Source organism: Sus scrofa, chromosome 12, assembly GCF_000003025.6.
Source record: "Sus scrofa isolate TJ Tabasco breed Duroc chromosome 12, Sscrofa11.1, whole genome shotgun sequence".
Classification (NCBI taxonomy): Eukaryota; Metazoa; Chordata; class Mammalia; order Artiodactyla; family Suidae; genus Sus; species Sus scrofa.
The window spans coordinates 45,787,661-45,806,005 of NC_010454.4; the positions used below are offsets into that span (position 1 = coordinate 45,787,661).

Below are 18,345 nucleotides of genomic sequence, written 5' to 3' on the forward strand. Positions count from 1 at the left end.
ACCCCCGCCCGCCGGCGCCGCTCGCACATGCCCGAGCCGCAGCCCTGCGAGCAGGCAGCGCCGGCCCCCCGCCCCGCGGCCCCGGGCCCCGGCTCTGGCGCCGTCCCTCCTCCCGGGCCGGGCGCCGCGGCCCCGGCATGAGGAGCGGGCGATGATCCCCGCCAACGCCTCCGCCAGGAAAGGGCCCGAGGGCAAGTACCCGCTGCACTACCTCGTGTGGCACAACCGCCACCGCGAGCTGGAGAAAGAGGTCCGCGCCGGCCAGGTAAGAGCGCCGTCGGGGACCCCACGGCCCGGCACGCCCGCCGGGCGTGGGGAGGGGGCGCGGCGCGGGCTGTCCCGCCCCCCTGGCGAGTTTGCAGCGCTTCTTTGTTCGCAGCCGCCGCTTTTGTGCTGTTGACCCAGAGAGGGTGATGGGAGAGGCCCCCGCCCGCTCCCCTCCGGCCGGGACGGGCGGCCCACACGTGCTCCGGACCCTCCCAGATTGGGGTAGGGTACGCCGTGCACCTCCTACGCCGGGGCAGAGAGGGCTGCGGGGAGGGGCTGCCAGCTCCATCTGTGTTCCACGCGGTGGGAGAGTCCGCCCCACTCAGCCCAGCAGCGACACCTCCCGCGTGAGTGTGCGGAGCTGGGCAAGGCCTGCGTAGGGAAGGGGGGGGTCACAGGTCAAGGATCAGAGAATAGGCTGTGACACTCGCAAACATTCCAGCCCCACCCAGTGCCCTCTACCCTAACAGCTGTTTGCTCGCACTGGGCAGAGCCTCTGATCTCTTAGCCCCCAGCACTGGCTCAGGAATGAGTGCTGAGAGAGACCCTCCAGGGTGAAGCCCTGAAGGGCCTTGTCCAGGTGCTGAAAGGCGCTCTCCTGCCCTCTGGTGCTGGGGCCTGGCTTCTAGTGCTGAGGCAACTAGGGGCACGCTGGCCTCTGGCAGGATTTGAGGTTTGCACACAGAGTGGGTTCCCTGGTTCCTTTGGTCAGTGAGAATGGGTAGGTCAGCCAGCTTTGGCTGGGCAGTGGCCTCCAAGAATATAAGGTAAGAGATGGGGTCTCCTGGCTAGTCTTCAGGACCAAGGCAGGCAGGCACAGGTCACAAGTAGTTCCCAGCTCTGCCCTTGGGCCCCAGGTCACAGGAAGGCACTTGTGGCATGGAGGACTCACCCTCCTGGGTGGGAAAGCAGGAGCCGAGCTGGGCCTAGCCTGCCCTTGTTTGCCTCCAGTTGAGGCCTGTAGACTTGGCTTGGATCTCTTATCCTAAGGCCATAGGCTGGGAGTGGCTAGTTCAGGAGTTGCCCCCTTTGGGAATATGCCTTTTGAAGGCCACTTCCTGAGTCATAGGAAGTTCAGTTTGTGGAGCTATCTGCTTCCCTAGGGAAGAGTGAGGTGGAGAGCAGGATACTGCCAGATGGCGAGCGAGGTGAGGGCCAGAGTGTGCCTCTGAGGTCCACCACTGAGCTCTCAGAGCAGCACAGCATCCAGCAGCCCTAGGAACTGGGATGACCTGAGCCTCCAGGCCTCCAGGCTGGTCAGGGTGTCCACTTCCATTCTACCTCTGCTTCCACAAGGATGCTCCAGGTTGCTCCTCAGACCATGTCTCTGTTTATCCACCAGACAGGAAGTGGTATCAGAGTGGTAGGTCCTGGAGGGCAAAGATGAACATGGAGACCCCACTCTGGTGATGCAACTGTGAACAGGGAAGTGTCCTGTGATGTGGAGGTCCAGCCTCTCCTGGCTCTTCTCTGCTTTCCTCCCCTGAGGGCAAAAGAAGACAAGCGTCTCAATGGTTACAGCTGGAGGGATTTATGATCTGAGAGGAACTTCCTGATGGGATGGTTGCTGGTTGGTCGAAGAACTGTTAGGCAGAGGACAAGTGGCTGAATAGGCAGAACACTTCAGTCGCACCCCCCCTGCCCAAGCGCTGGGTGGGCCTTTTCTTGCAGAGGTGGGAGAGAGGCAGAATGCCCTAAAAGAAAAGGCCCTTTTACCCAGGTCAGGAGTCGTCTTGCTGGGGTAAGGCCAGAGTGGGGAGACTGGAGCCCGTTGTAGGTAGAGGCAGTTGGGACCACTGAGTGTGTTCCCTTCCTCTGCCCTCAGGCTGCCACAGAAACTAGGTACGAGGTTCACCCCACCCCCACCCACTCATCCTCCCACCTTGGTGAGTTTGTGTCTTCTTGAGATAGATACTGCCTGCCCTGATCCAAGCCAGGAGGAATATAGGTCACTTATTGAGATTAAACCCTTCTTCAACCATAAAGGAGTCAGGCTGGTCCTCTCCTTTGCTCCCGGGGTGCCAAGAAGGGGAATGCCAGTCAGTCTGGGTGGGAGGACCCCCGGCTCTTCCAACTCCAGGACCAACCCAGAGTGATGCTTGCATCCGCATGTGCATTGCTCAGTCCTCAGGGCCTAAGACTCCCCGGGAGAGCTGAGGGTGCCCAACTCAGCCATTTCTTGCAGGTGATGGGTCTGGGAGCCATTGCCTAACATCATAATGAAACCTGTAGACCCCTGGCATCTCCTCTGGGGGCACTTGATCTCTTGTGTTCCTGGCACCCACTGTCACAGAAGACAGCCAGGCTTTCCTCAAACACACAGCAGTTGGGTTTCCCTGGCCTTCACTTGGCATAGCTGCCTCTTCTTCCCTCCAAGAAAGCCCTGCAGAGCCGCCCCCCTCACCGTGGGCAGGCTTGGCAATGCTGGCTAAGGGGGGAGGGAGATGGCAAGGCAGGCTTCTGAGAAGGTTCATTGGGGGCTGGAAGCAGGGCGTGGCGGGGAGATGGGAGGTGCTCAGTGGGTGCTTTTTGGTGAAGGGAGGGGTCCATGATCACCCCTAGCTGATACCCAGCAATACAGTGGCTGCTGGTCTCTTGCTTCCTGCCACACCGCTGCTCTGCCAGGTTGGGAGAGGGCAGGGGGTTGTCAGGCAGTGGATGTGCAGTCCTCCCTTGGCTGGCAGGAGGCCCTGAAGTCCAGGCAGCTAGGCATGGCCTTGGTTCTGGAGTCACGAGTCCCTGGTGTTCTCTGGGGTGGGAGGTGGAGGACAGACAGAACAGTTCCCTGGGGGAGGGCTGAGGAGAGCAGGGTTCTTCCCTGGCAACAGGCACTCCGGAGGGGGCTGGACTGGGTCCCAGGGAAACATTTTCTTTTTTAAGGGGGCTGCCTCCACCATGATCCTTCCCCCCTGCTTTCCCCAGCTCATCCTTCTGACCTAGAGGCAAGTGAGATGGGACTGTGGGGCCCCTGGATGCTCAGTCAGAGGCTGCCCCACCCAAGGTACCTGCTGTGTCCAGGAGCCACCTGTGATCTCCTCTCCTCGCAAAGCAGGCAGTCCTGGGTATGGGCCATCACCACAGCTGTGAGTTGGGAAGCTCAGGAGAGGGAGCCACAAACCCTAGAAACCAAAAATCAATGTGTCTGGGATGAGGGGGAGGGGCTGCATGGGGCAGGATCACGGGAGTGGGTGGAGGGAGAGCTGCCACCCCCATTGGCCCAATGCCACTTAAGGAGGCACCCTGCCTCCCTGCCCCTTGAGGCCTGCCTGGTGGGAGAGCAGAGAAGCAGTGGACCTACCAGACGCTGGCTGCCCTCCCTGGGGCTGAGGGATGGAGTGAGGCAGGCAAAGGAGGTGAAAGCTGAGCAGGCAAAGCCCCAGGCTCTGGGCCTCTCATCTTACCTCTCCAGCCCCTGCGTTTCGCTTCTCCCTTTGGTGTGTTCTTGTAAGAGTTCACCTACCAACAGGGCTCTGCTCAGGCTAAACGACTTTCACAAATACCCAGCTAGTGCATGTGGGTTCAAGGGGTGTGCGTGTACGGATGTGCTGTAACCACGGGTTACACGAATAGAGGCTTGAAGGGCCAGAGGGTGGCTGGGCACACATGTGCTTGTACATTTAGGTGTGCACAGGTGTGCACAGGTACTGTGAGTGTAGAAACAAGAGTAGGAGTGTGTACCCTTACAGGTGTGTGTTTATGTGTGCGTGCATGCATGTGTGTGTGTGTGTGAGCAGGCGGGTACCTGAGTGGAAGCAGGAAGGCTCTCTGCTCAGGAAGCCCCAGCTCCTAAAGTCAAAAGACCCCGCCATTCTTGACTCCAGCTGAGGCTGGCTGGGGCGCGGAGTTTCCATCCTCTTGGTGGGGAGGGCTGGGTGTTGGGTTTCATGGAAAACCTTTTCATTCCAGCAATTAAATAGCTGCAGGCCTTTGCTGAGGAAATGAATGAATTCCCCCACCTGGGCCTCGGGCAAAGTGCCGCTTCCACTGCAGGCCCCGCTTTGGACGGGTGAGGGGGAACTTCTTGGAGGTTTGGCTGACAGTATGCAGGGCTCATGTTGGCCCTGGAAAACAGTGGTGCCTTGGGGACCCTGGAGAGGGCTGTCAGGAGAGCTCCTGAGGAGGTGGAGGGGGGCACCCCTGCCTGGCAGGCAGTGCCAGCCTCTGTGGAGCCCAGAACTGAGGCACCTGAGGGGGAGGGTGGCGGCATTTGGAGCCCTGGGACCAGGTAGGTGCCCTGCTGGCTCCCTGGGGCCTTGTTAGCAGCAGCAGCAGCAGCATCTGGGGCAGGGCCGGTGGGAGGCACAGTTGGCTCAGCTGCAGCCCCCTGGGAAGGCCACCTCCTGACACCCCCACCTCCCTACTCCTACCCCTGCCCCAACGCAGCCAGCTCAGGGTCTGTGGATCCTATCGCTCCTGCCCCTGGACTCAGGACTCCACCCAGGTCGATCCCAAGGGGCTCAGCTCAACCCACAAGAGGCAGGGAATCAGCAGTGCCCCCTTCTCTGTGGGGAGCTGGGGTAGAGGAGCAGCAACGGGCCACTCACAGCTCCTGGCTACAGCTCAGAGGGCCACAGGGGGTCAGGTACAGTGTTTCATTTGGTTTGGGTTTTTTTTTTTTTTAGGCTCCTAATATATTTAAAAACGAAAAAATGCCAACAGAGGAGTATAAAATTATATAAATAATTTAAATTGTCTTATTTTTGACAAAGGGGTTCCTACTCATGTTTAAAATATGTAACGGTTGCTAGAAGGCAGCGGCCCTCCCCGCCTCTCCATCTCAGCCCCCAGAGGGAGCCACTCGGAACTGTTTAGGCTCTTCCATTATTTGCCTCCATGATTATAAACAATATATGTCTGCAACTATTTACTGGCTAATCAATTTTGCATGTTATTGCCTTGCATTCCTTCCCCATGTCCCTTCAAAATAGTCATCTATGCATCTGTTTAGTAAGTATTCCTTAAGCACCAGTTATGTGCCAGACACTGTCCAGGGACTGGGAATATAGCACCAAACAAAACAGACAGCCCGCCCCTTTGTGGGGTCTACAGTCTGAGAGAGGGAGACGAGGAAAAATAAGCAAGTTAATGCCTAAAGAAAACTCGAGCAGGATAAGGGACAACAGATAGATAAATAGCAACTGTCATTTGAGATGGGTCGTCAGGGCTGGCCTTTCTAAGGAGGTGACATTTGAGCTGTGGCCTCAGTGAAGTGAGGGAGGAAGCTTTGTGGCTATCCGGGGGAAGATGGTTTGGGGGAGGCCTCCGTGCAGGAGTGGGGCTTGGAGGAGAGCATATGAGTTCAAAGAGATGTCCAGGATTCTAGTCTAAACTGGGGGCGGGGGGGGGGCATGGAGAGGCTGAGCTCAAGGGCGGCAAGACGTGAGGAGCACGTCACAGGATGACAGTGCTTGCGATGGGCCCTGTGGAACCGAGAGGGTGGCAGGAATAAAGTGAGAGATGCGGTGGCTGCGACCAGGAGGGTAGCCTGAAGGTGGTGAGAACTGTGACGACTCTGGGTCTGTTTTGAAGGTAGAGCCTATAAAGTCAGGGTTTAATGATGGAATAGACATAGAAGGTGAGAGAAAAGGAAGATAGAGAAACAATCCCACAGTTTCTTACCTGGAATGGGAGTGAACTGAAGTGCTGTTTACCATGATGGGAGAACTGGGGCAGGTGAAGCTGTCCAGGAACAGCTGGAGTGAAGAAAGAAAGGGAAAGAGGTCATGGGAGGTCAGAATGTCTCATTTGGTTTCATGAATTCGATTCCTTTTTTTTTTTTTTTTTTTTTTTTTTGTCCTTTTAGGGCAGCACCCCAGACACCTGGAGGTTCCCTGGCTAGGGGTTTAATCGGAGCTGTAGCCGCTGGCCTACACCACAGCCATAGCAACACGGGATTCGAGCCTCGTCTGCGACCTATACCACAGCTCACGGCAACGCCAGATCCTTAACTCACTGAGCAAGGCCAGGGCTCGAACTTGAAACCTCATGGTTCCTGGTCAAATTCGTTTCCGCTGCGCCACAACAGGAACTCCCAATTTCTTTTTTGTATTTTTGAGGGTGTAAATTATTGCCCCCCAAAAAAGTTTTCATTCATTGACAGCTGTGGGTTTTTAGCATCTATTTGTATGTATCTGTTTGTATGTATCTATTTGTATTTATATGTCTCTTTCATATTGGCAGCTTTCCTTAAGTGTCCAGTCACCCGTGGCTGTTGGGGTAGATTAAGGATGGGGGTGTGGAGCTTATTAATGCATGGGTGCTGCTATAAAATGATTGGGCTGACTATTGTAAGATCCTCAAATGTCTTACCCAGAGGTCTTTGGTGCTTTTAGTTTCTACAAGGAAGAATTCTCCAGTCTCCTGCTAGGGGTAGGGTGGAGCAATGCCGTGTGCTGTCTGGCTTCCAGCAGTTCAGGACCTGAGGCAGGGAAGGGGTTGGGCTTTCACTGTTCAGCAATTTTGAGTCCCATGACCTCATCCTCAGACCAGTGTCCCTGAGTCCAGTGCATCTCAGGTTCAATTTCTATAAAGAATAAACCCCTGGCATTCTGTGGAGTGGGGGGGGGGGGGAGAGCATCTCCCACCTTCATGAGATTGGGGAGGGGGCCAGGGGTTCTGAGTTTTAACTAGGCCCCTCTCTCCATATTCAGTTCTGAGTCTTATTCTCTCCTCTGCTGTTCCCACTGCCTGCATGGCCTACACTTTTCAAGGATGCTAAGAGAGCATTTGGCTTGCTAATCACTGGGGTGCTCCTCTGGGATGTTCCGTGAAGCTCCAGCCACTTTCTTGTGGGTTTTAACTATTTTATTGGCATTCTTATAAACATTTATTTTTTGAGGAAATCTTCATTCTTTTGTATAAATCTAAGCTTCCATCTGGGATCATTTTCCTTCCACTTGAATAACTTAACATTTCTTGCATGTCTTCTGGTAACATTCTTTTAGCTTCTGGTTGTCCACAAAAGTCTTTCTTTGCTCTTTTTTTGCATTTGTTTTTTTCTTTTCATGATCGCACCTGAGGCACATGGAAGTTCCCAGGCCAGCGGTTGAATCACAGCCACAGCTGTGGCCTACATGACAGCCACAGCAACACTGGATCCAACCCATATCTGTGACATGTGCCACACCTTATAGCAATGCCCAATTGCCAACCCACTGAGCCAGGCCAGGGATCGAACCCACATCCCCACAGAGACAATGTCAGGTCTCTAATAACCTGCTGAGACACAATGGGAACGCCCCTCTTTTTATTTTTGAGGTATACGTTTCACAACATATAGAATTCTAGGGTGGCAACTTTCCCCCCAGCACTTTAAAGATTTCATTCTTTGTCTTCTAACTTGTGTGGTTTTTAACGATAAGTACGTAGTATTTCCTATATGTGTCATTCCACACACAGTATGTCTGATTTCTCAAAATGCTTTTAAGACTCCCTTTTATCACTAGTTTTCGGTATTTGATTATAATGAGGCTTGATATAGGTTTTTTGGTGTTTGTCTTCCTTGGAATTCATTGAGTTTCCTGGTTCTGTAGATTTGTCACTGTATTAGTTTCTACAACAAATTACCACAGGCTGGGTGGGTTAAAACAACAAAAATTTATTCTCTCATCATTTTGGAGGTTGGAAGTCCAAAGGCTCTAGGGGACAATCCCTCTTCCAGCTTCTGGTGGCTCCAAGTATTCCTTGGTTTGTGGCTGCATAACTTCAGTCTTTGCCTCCAGCTTCACATGGAAACTCTCTGTGTATCTCTCCTCTGTGAGTCTTATAAACACACATAATTGGATTTAGGGCCTACCTGGATAATCCAGGCTGATCTCATTTTGAGAACCTTAATTTGATTATATCTGCAAATACCCTTTTTCCAAATCTGGCCACATTCATAGGTTCTAGCAGTTAGGATATAGACACATATTTTGTGGGGGCACCACCATTCAACTCACTATAGTAGTTTCTTTTTTCATCAGATTTGTAAAAGTTTTGGCTACTTCTTTAAATTTGTCTTATTCTTCCACTTCCTTATCCTTATCCTTCCCACAGGATACTATGGGACTCCAAGTACACATATGTTAGAATACCTTTAGTGTATTATTGCTGGGGCTGTTTTAATGTTTTTCAGTACTTTTTCCCCCCTCTGCTTCAGTTTATCTAGTTCTATTGCTGTATCTTCAGACTCACTGATTTTTTTTTTTTTCCCCTTTTTTTGGGGGGGGGCTGTACCCAAGGCATATGGAAGTTCCCAGGCTAGGGGTCCAATCAGAGCTGTACCCCCTGACCTACACCACAGCTCACAGCAAGCCTGGATCCTTAACCCACATCCTCATGGATACTAGTTGGGGTTGTAACCTGCTGAGCCACACACAGTGGGAACTCCCCATCCATCTTTATTATTTCTGTATGTTTCTATTAAATGATTTTTCTCCTGATTATGGATTATATTTTCCCACTTTTATGCATGCCTAGTAATTTTTCACATGATGTTGGACACTGTAAACATTATGATATTGAGCATCAGGATTTTGCTGTCTTCCTTTAAAGAGTGTTAGTTAGGAGTTCCCGTCATGGCGCAGTGGTTAACGAATCCGACCAGGAACCATGAGGTTGTGGGTTCGATCCCTGGCCTTACTCAGTGGGTTAAGGATCCCAAGTTGCTGTGGCTGTGATGTAAGCTGGCGGCTACAGCTCTGATTGGACCCCTAGTCTGGGAACCTCCATATGCCACGAGAGTGGCTCCAGAAAAGACTAAATAAATAAATAAATAAATAAAGAGTATTAGTTAGGCTTTATTCTGGCAGACTAAGTACTTGCAACTCAGTTTGATTTTTTTTTTTAGCTTATTTTTAATCTTTATTAATGTCTGGTTGAGCCTTTTCTCTAGGGATGAGTTAGCCCTACTCCTTAAGCATACATAACCCTTCTCGGGTCTCTATTGAATACCCTGGGTAGTCAACGAGTCTCTCTACTCCAGTAGGTTGGAGCTTGACTGTCTCCCTGCCATGGGCGAGCTCTGAGAATTTACCAGCCTTTTGCTCCTTTTTATGCCTGGCTGTGTTGAGTTTCACTCTACACACATGAAGTGTTCAGCAAAGACTCAAAGGGACCACATGCAGATTTGGAGCTCTTTTTTGCACAGACCACGTCTTGGAACTATGTCCCTGCAACTTCTCGCTACCTCAGCCTCCTTGAAGTCCTGTCTCTGTGTCCTTAACTCCTCAGCAAGACTACCATGCTCTGCAGGGGACTCCCCTCTCTGACTATTCTTCCAGGTAGAAATATAGGAAATCATGGGGCCCAACTTGTTTGTCTCCTTACTTTGGGAATCACAGTCGTGGACTGACAGTTGCCTAAAAGTCTGAAAACAATTATTTTATGTATTTCCCATCTAAAAGTCTGAAAACAATTATTTTATATATTCCCCCCTTTAAAAAATTTTTCTTTTTCGGCTGCACCTGTGGCATGTGGAAGTTCCTGGGCCGGGTACTGAATCTGAGCCGGAGCTGTGATCTACGCTACAGCTGCAGCCAATGCCAGATCCTTAACCCACTGCACTGGGCCAGGGGTTGAACCAGTGCCTCCACAGAGACAAGCCAGATCATTAACCCACAGTGCCACAGCAGGAAGTCCATATTTCATTTTTTTTTTTTTTGGTCTTTTTTTGTCTTTATAGGGCCGCATCTGCAGCATATGGAGGTTCCCAGGCTAGGGGTCGAATCGGAGCTGTAGCCACCGGCCTACGCCAGAGCCACAGCAATGCAGGATCCGAGCAGCGTCTGCGACCTACATCACAGCTCACGGCAATGCTGGATCCTTAACCCACTGAGCGAGGCCAGGGATTGAACCTGCAACCTCATGGTTCCTAGTCAGATTCATTTCTGCTGTGCCACGACAGGAACGCCAATATTTCATATATTTTGAAGCAATAGTTTTCTCTGTTCATGATGGGAGGGTAATTTCAGTTATCTCATCATGTTGGCGAAGAAGCCTTTTACTGGCATTTTAATCAAGTCTTGAGGAAGAGAAGAGGAGTTACATGCATGTGGTCACTGAATTTTTTTTTTTTTAATTTTATGGCCACACCCATGGCACATGGAAGCTCCAACGCCAGGGATTGAATCTAAGCCACAGCCCCCAACCCATGCTGCAGCACTGGCAACACCAGATCCTTTAACTCTCTGTGCTGGGCTGGGGAACAAACCCACATCTCTGCAACTTGAGCCACTGCAGACTCCCAACCCACTGTGCCACAGCAGGAACTCATGGTCACTGAATTTAACTAGAAGTCCTAGCTTCCTGAAATATATCCAAATATTTATCTTTAATAATCATATGCTTTGGCTGATAAGAGCATATCACCCAACAGAATCTCATATGCAATATAATCATGCTATTCACAAAACAATAAGGTTTATAAAAGAAATGTTAATACATAGTGTCCCACAGGCAGGAGACACGGCTTTGAAGTTGTACCATGAACACATTCTTTCATTCCTATGAATGTATTATTGCAACTGTTTGCTAAACCTCCCTCACTTAGAAATATTATCACGTAATATCATGATCTAAGTTGGTAGCTCTCCCTGGACCCCCAGGATAGGTCCTGTCTGATATGCACTCCCCGACCTCAGGTGGCACATGTCAGACCACCTATCAGCTCCATGCTTGCCCTTCACGGGTAGCCCACGGGTCTTAAGAGAGTGAATCCAGTCAGGGCGCCTACGTGGACAGGACAGGAGGCAGTCCCGACCTTTTTCAGAGTTACTTCCTGCCCTGTCTTGCAAGCCCTTTTCTGTTCACCTGACCCCAGCTCACTATGTCTTTCTTTTCCATTGTCTTATAAGATGGGCAAGGCAGGACAGCCAGGTGGTTGCTACCCGCCTAGAGGCTGTTGGGCTTAGATGGGCTGCCTCAGAAGTGACCAGGGCAACCTCTTTACCTCCTCTAGGTGGACATTGAACAGCTGGATCCCCGTGGGCGGACGCCCCTGCACCTGGCCACCACCCTGGGGCACCTCGAGTGTGCCCGTGTGCTGCTGGCACACGGTGCAGATGTGGGCAGGGAGAACCGCAGCGGCTGGACAGGTGGGCACCCCTGCCCACCCCACCCCACAGCTTGGGTCTCCCCAGCATCGCATCCTCACCTCTGGCTGGCTGAGGGACCCTAGGCTGGGTCATGTCCTGTGATATTGCCTTCCCCTCCCCCAGTGCTCCAAGAAGCTGTGAGCACCCGGGACCTCGAGCTGGTGCAGCTGGTGCTGCGGTACCGGGACTACCAGCGTGTGGTGAAGCGGCTGGCGGGCATCCCTGTGCTCCTGGAGAAGCTGCGCAAGGTGAGGGCTTGCCCTCAGCCTCCCCATCAGAGCCCTCGAACCCTCGCTCTAGCGCAGATTCAGCCACTCTCCTTTTCATCCTCCAGGCCCAGGACTTCTACGTGGAGATGAAATGGGAGTTCACTAGCTGGGGTAAGAGGGCCGACAAGGGCCTCTCTGGGCCCTCCCCCACTTCAGGCTTCTCCGCTTGCTGTTGCCCTGCCTGGAGTGCTTGACCCATGACTCCTTCTCACCTTTCAGTTCTCAGCCCACTTTCAGAGGCCTTTCCACACTGCCTCGATCCCATTGTTTCCTTCACTTTATAATGATTGGCTCATTTGTTTGTTGTTACCTGTGACCCCTTGCCAGAAGGTAAGCTCCAAGAGGGCAGGGGTCCTGTTTTGTTCAGTGTTGTATCCCCAGTGGCTGGCACATAGTAGGAGTTTAATAAATATTTGTGGGAAGACTGGATGAAAGATTGAGTGGATGAATTAAATGCTGATTCTAGGGACTTGGTGGTGGCTGAGTCATACTTGTCCCCAACCTCAGGTGGCACGAGTCTGAGTGGCTGTAGTCTACATTTGTGGGGGGGTGGGGGGGTGCTTTTCTCCCACCAGTTCCCTTACCCTTTCCCAGCCATTCCCCTGACCCACATGCCCTGAGGTGGCCCAGGCACATTGAAGCCACCTCTGACCTCCTCCACCTAGTGCCCTTGGTGTCCAAGATCTGCCCCAGTGACACATACAAAGTATGGAAGAGTGGGCAGAACCTTCGGGTAGACACCACGCTCCTGGGCTTTGACCACATGACATGGCAGCGAGGGAACCGCAGCTTTGTCTTCAGGGGCCAAGGTCAGGCAGGTAGAAGGTTGGGTAGGGTGAGGAGGCTGGGGACGGCCCCACATGACCCCTGACCCCCTGTGCTATTCTGTGGCTGGCAGACACAAGTGCTGTGGTCATGGAGATTGACCACGACCGCCGGGTAGTGTACACGGAGACCCTGGCACTAACTGGGCAGGATCGGGAGCTGCTGCTGGCTGCCGCCCAGCCCACCGAGGAGCAGGTGCTAAGCCGGCTCACCGCACCCGTTGTCACCACACAGCTGGACACCAAGAATATCTCTTTTGAGAGGTAAGTGGGCATGGCCTGGGAGCCTGAAACCAGCCTGGTGGTGCCCCCTCACCTGGACCCCTCTGCTTCTCCAGGAACAAGACTGGCATCCTGGGCTGGCGCAGCGAGAAGACCGAGATGGTGAATGGGTATGAAGCCAAGGTGAGGTCATAGCGCCTGGGTGCTAGATCCTGCTACACTCTTGCCTACAGCAAGCCAGGCAGGGGTTTCCTGACCACACTTTCTCAGCCTTGGAGGTACAGAAGCAATGCCACGTAGGGGAGAGGGCACCAGACTAAGAGGCAACTGATGAGAATGATGGGAGTTTACTGAACACCCAATACATTCAAGCTAATGCACTGTTCTGACATTTTACTTTTTTTTTTTTTTTTTTTTTTTTGGTCTTTTTGCCATTTCTTGGGCCGCTCCTGCGGCATATGGAGGTTCCCAGGCTAGGGGTCAAATCGGAGCTGTAGCCGCCGGCCTACGCCACAGCCACAGCAATGTGGGATCTGAGCCACATCTGCAACCACACCACAGCTCACGGCAACGCCAGATCCTTAACCCACTGAGCAACCTCATGGTTCCTAGTTGGATTCGTTAACCACTGAGCCATGATGGGAACTCCTGTGCTGGCATTTTAAATGTGTATATATGTTATGTGTGTCTATACACACGTGCATACCCAACTATGTATATATGTGTGTCTATCTCTCTCACACACACACACACCACACACACACCACACACTCATTTAATGCTCACAACAACCCTTTCAGGTAAGTGCTATTATTATTCCCATTTAACAGATGTTTATCGAGCCCTTTCCACGGTTTTCCATTTATACTTCGTAGCAGCTCTAGGGAGTAGGGTATGGGCCCATTTTATGATGAGAAAGAGGAGGCCTGGCGTGGCTAAGTGAACTAAGGTTCAGACCTGGCTGCCTGACTCCAAAGCTTGGTCTTTACCCCTTAGAAGACTGTTGTTGGGGACCCTTAACAGTCACTCTAGGATCCTCATATCACCCATGTAGGACCACATGGTGCTGCAGAGTGAAGGTGCTCACCAATGCTGCAAAGTTCTGTGTTGTAGTTTCCTTCTGGAAGCCTTCCCTGGTTTGTAGCCTGGTTATGACCTCTGCTTTTTGTTCCCACAGTCCTGTGCTCCCCTCCCCAGTAGAGCATGTGTCACGCCGTGTTATTACTGTCCATCTTTTTCCTGTCTCTTCAACTAGATTGTGAACCTCAAGAGGGCAGGGATCATGTCTGGCTGTGTTTGTTCACCACTGTATCCCTGACGCCTGCCTCAGTGCCTGGCACATAAGGTCTCCCCACACAATGTTTGTTGAATGAGTAAGAGAATGAACCAGTGACTTCAGATATTTACTTGCTCACAGGCCTGGAGTTTGGAACAAACAGCACCCTCCCCCCGACTCTTCCTTGCAGGAAGTGTTCATAATGCCCTTGGGGGCAGGGATAGGGGTACCAAAGCTGTCTGTGAGTCCTTTCCTCATCTGTCCCCAGGTATATGGGGCATCCAACGTGGAGCTCATCACTCGGACGCGGACAGAGCATCTTTCAGAACAGCACAAGGGCAAGGTCAAAGGTAATGAGTCAGAGGTGGATGGAGGTGTGAGGAACCGGCTCCCACTTGAGGGTCTCCATCAGTATTTCCTCTGATATCCTAGCAAGAGCCAGGATAGTTTATTCAAGCAAATAGGTTTCAATTCAAATGCCAAATCCTAATGATTGGTAGCGGTTGCCTAGAGTGTTGCTAAGAAGATTCTAAGGCAACGTCTGGGCTCAATGGGAAGGAATGCTACAGCTGATTACTATCATCTGCAGCGGACGTGGGGGCAGGTGGGGAATGTCATGCATGATGTTTATTGGCTATTCTAGTCTAGGGAGACATACTGTGAGCAGAACCAGGAGTCCTGCCACTGATTCTCTCTCTGCCCACTGGTACTATCCCTGACTCTCTGGGCACCAGTTAGTCTGTCTAAATTGGAAAGATGTAACCCTCACCTCCCAAGAGAGCAAAATGAAGTTAATATGGAAGTGCCTGAAGGAAAACACACACATACACAAGCATACCCCCAAACTGCTCACCAAAGGCAGGTGAGCAGATTTTGTCCAGTGTCACCAACCTGAAGATCCACACTTTTGAAAGTTGCTCCTGAGCCCCTGCCCCTTGGGAGTCCCCAGTCACTTTCAGGTGAAGGTGCCTGGGTGTGTGGTGTGGGTGAGCAATCCTCCCTGCCTCCAGGGACCAGCCTCCTCCCTGGCTCTTGGGTACCACTTCTGAGGGCTACAGTGTTCTCTGAGATGCCGTGTTTCTTGTAGGCTGTAAGACACCTCTGCAGTCCTTCCTGGGAATTGCTGAGCAGCATGGGGGCCCCCAAAATGGGGTGAGTGTGTGCCAGGGATACCCCTGTGTGGAAGGTGTGGATGGGGACCAGAGGGAGGTCTGGGAGGCATCCTGCTCAGCATGGCCTGTGTGGACCTCCTTTCTTTCTACAATGCCCAAAGCTTGTCAGCTCTACAGTGGCAGGGGGCACAGCTCTGGGGCCTGTAATGTCAAGTGGCTGGCCTGGCATCAGGGACTGAGACAAGCTCATGGGCTCCCCTCTGTGTGGTACAGACCTTGATCACTCAGACTCTGAGCCAAGCCAACCCCACTGCCATCACTGCAGAAGAGTACTTCAACCCCAACTTTGAGCTTGGCAACCGTGACATGGGCCGTCCCATGGAACTGACCACCAAGACACAGAAGTGAGGCCCTCTGCTGGTGCTGGGGAGGCAGGGCTGGGCAGGGCTGGGGGCGGTGGGCAGGGCTGGGAGGGCAGGGCCTCCATAATGTGCTGGGAGGCCATGGCTTCTACAATGTCCCTCACTCCTTGGGATCTGGGGGCAGGTTCAAGGCCAAGCTGTGGCTGTGTGAGGAGCATCCCCTGTCCCTGTGTGAGCAGGTGGCCCCCATCATTGACCTCATGGCCGTCAGCAATGCACTTTTTGCCAAGCTCCGGGATTTCATTACCCTCCGCCTGCCTCCAGGCTTCCCTGTCAAGATCGGTGAGACCCCCCCACTCCCATTTCCCCTGAGCGGCTACTGGGGGGGGGGCGGTGTAAGCTTACAGGAGCCATAGAGGGGGTACCTAAAGTGTAAGGGAGTGGGTGGTGGTGACTGGTTTCCTTATCCTCAGAAATCCCGATCTTCCACATCCTCAACGCCCGCATCACCTTCGGGAACCTCAATGGCTGTGACGAGCCGGTGCCCTTGGTGCGAGGCAGCCCCAGCAGCGAGACCCCTTCCCCAGGCAGCGACTCCTCCAGTGTCAGCAGCTCCAGTTCCACAAGTGAGGCCCTGCCCCTGCCCTGAACTTGCCCTCACTTCCCCTTCCTGTGAAGAGCTTCCCCGGGAGTGGGGAGGAGGCGGGATCCGGTCCACTCTGACCCCCAGCCCGGTGCCCTCAGCCTCGTGCCGCGGCTGTGAGATCTCCCCTACGTTGTTCGAGGCCCCACGTGGCTACAGCGTGCTGGGCGGCCAGCGAGAGGCGGCCACCCGCGACGATGATGACGACCTGCTGCAGTTCGCCATCCAGCAGAGCCTGCTTGAGGCGGGCAGTGAGTATGATCAGGTGCGTCCGCGAGGCCGCGCTGGGCCACTGGACTGCAGCGCCACCACATCTAACTGGCCTATATTCCCTCCCCCCCAGGTCACCATCTGGGAGGCGCTAACCAACAGCAAGCCGGGTACTCACCCTATGTCCTATGAAAGTCGCCGACAGGACAGGTCAGTGCCTGCCCATCCTGAGAGTGTTTAGAGACGCCTATTACCACCCCATCCGCGCCAGGCCCCATACACATGCACAGAGAACACCAGGGCACTGCTCAATGAAAGGCCCTCTTGGCCCAGAGAAATTTCTTGGTCCCTGGTACTTTCACCAGGGACCCTACTGGTACCAAGACGGCGTCTATCATCACCACCCTTTCCTCGGGGAGCGGGGAGCAGTACGCCCAACGCGGCTAGGGAGCAGGGGCCAGGCCTCAGCCTTCAGACCCTCACCAGCCAGGATGTTGGGGCTGGGAGTTCCAGAAGGCTGGTAGGAAGGGTTTGGTAGGGGCTGGAATCCGCCCTAACCTAGTGGGAGGGAGCCAGGGAGGTGACGAGGGACTCATAACCTCCACTGGCGAGGCGCGAGGCCTGCGCTTGTTCTGGGGCCTCCACGCTGTCTCCCGCCCCGCTTATGGGCAGGTACGCCCGGAGCCCTCGACGTATCTTACCTGCCCCCAGGAGCGCTCCTCCTACGCCGCAGCGCCAGTCCGCGCCTTCCGCCGCCCTGGCGTCGGTCCCCAGCCCTCGGCCCAGCCCGCGCCCAGGACCAGGCGGCCACGTGTTCCGGAGCTACGACGAGCAGCTGCGGCTGGCCATGGAGCTGTCCGCGCAGGAGCAGGAGGAGCGGCGGCGGCGCGCGCGCCAGGAGGAGGAGGAGCTAGAGCGCATCCTGCGGCTCTCTCTGACCGAGCAGTAGCGCCCACTGCCCCGCCCCTCGGCCACGCCCCGCGGTACCCGCCCCGCAGCGAGGGTCTTTCGGCCCGCGCGCTCCGGGAGCTGCGTCTGGAGCCGTCGCCTCGCGGGCGCAGCCGCGCACCCGGCACCAGACAGGGAGGGGTTCGGCCCGGCCGCGGGGTACCTTTCCGGGCCAGGGCCCTGGAGGCAGCTGGCACGGCCCGGTCTCCCTGCTTTGCTGTATCCTGACCCCCTACCCCTCTCCTCTGGGCTCGGACCGGTCCAAGGGCGGAGCCAGGAGGTCCTGAGGGGGAAACGGTTCTCGGAGGAGCATTGTCCCCATCCCTTGCTCCTTCTGGCCGGTCCTCCTTTCTGCTCACTGACCCCACTCCAGGACACTGCCCGTGAAGCCTTTGCATCTCCGCTCTTCATCCCTGGGGGGCAGCTGAGCTCCCCACGTGCTGTGTTGCTGCTTTGTCCCAGACACAAACCAGCACGTCAAGGGCCCAGCCCCTCCCCCACCCCGGCATTTCAGCGTCAAGTGCACTTAGCGGGGTGCCCGGCTCCCCCAGGCCCCACACCCCTCCCGGGTCTCAGGGTGGTCCCAGCTTCTCCTTGGGCGGCCAGAGGTTGGAGTTGCCATCCCCAAGGCACGTGTCTGTGATCAGGGAGGGTGTCCAAGGTGGCCCCCGGTCTGGGCAAGGCCTGGCTCCCTTATGATGTCTTGGCGAATGGAGAGGGGGGGGCGTAGTGGGCATGGGGCAAACACTAGACTGGACACAGAGGGATGGTCCAGGGCCCTGACACTACCACCTACCCCTTCCCACCAGCTGCTGCTAGCCCTCTGTGGTTGTGCGTCCCACTTTCCCCCACCCAGGGGCTGACTCTAAAACCCTTCATCCAATGGTGCTAACCCCCGGCTCTCCCCTGCCCCACTCCACCCACCCAGAGAAGCACAGACCCCGCCAGAGGCAGGGCCCACCGCACACCCTTGTCCGGGCTCTCAGACTGGCCTTCCTGGCTCAGCCAGTGACAGAAGGGACACAAAAGGGATGGAAGAAAAGAACAAAGAGAAGCTGTTCCTCTCACCCCCTTCCCTGATGCCAGGGGCACCAGACTGATTCTGAGGCACAAATAAAAGAGGCTTCAAACCTGAGG

The 18,345-nt window shown here is 54.3% G+C and overlaps 1 protein-coding gene and 1 long non-coding RNA gene across 5 annotated transcripts; one reads left to right on the forward strand and one right to left on the reverse strand.

The window, feature by feature from the left end:
* Positions 1–18,343, forward strand: ANKRD13B (ankyrin repeat domain 13B). 4 transcript variants are annotated; one of them, XM_021067511.1, is made up of 15 exons: positions 1–265; positions 11,207–11,342; positions 11,466–11,590; positions 11,677–11,722; positions 12,277–12,420; positions 12,510–12,699; positions 12,774–12,840; positions 14,202–14,283; positions 15,021–15,085; positions 15,319–15,449; positions 15,592–15,749; positions 15,881–16,033; positions 16,152–16,315; positions 16,394–16,470; positions 16,933–18,343. In XM_021067511.1, exons 1-15 carry the CDS (start codon positions 152–154, stop codon positions 17,207–17,209), a joined length of 1,929 nt encoding a protein of 642 aa, XP_020923170.1. In that variant the 5' UTR covers positions 1–151; the 3' UTR covers positions 17,210–18,343. The 4 variants fall into 4 exon arrangements, with proteins under 4 accessions (XP_020923170.1, XP_020923171.1, XP_020923172.1 ...); XM_021067512.1 differs by having other exon boundaries at positions 3–265; positions 16,972–18,343; XM_021067513.1 differs by having other exon boundaries at positions 5–265; positions 16,152–16,301; positions 16,972–17,089.
* On the reverse strand, positions 2,129–17,049 carry LOC106508485. The gene is made up of 3 exons (XR_002337287.1): positions 16,962–17,049; positions 5,887–5,960; positions 2,129–3,386 (listed from the first exon to the last, which is right to left on the reverse strand). It is a non-coding gene; the product is annotated as an uncharacterized LOC106508485 (long non-coding RNA).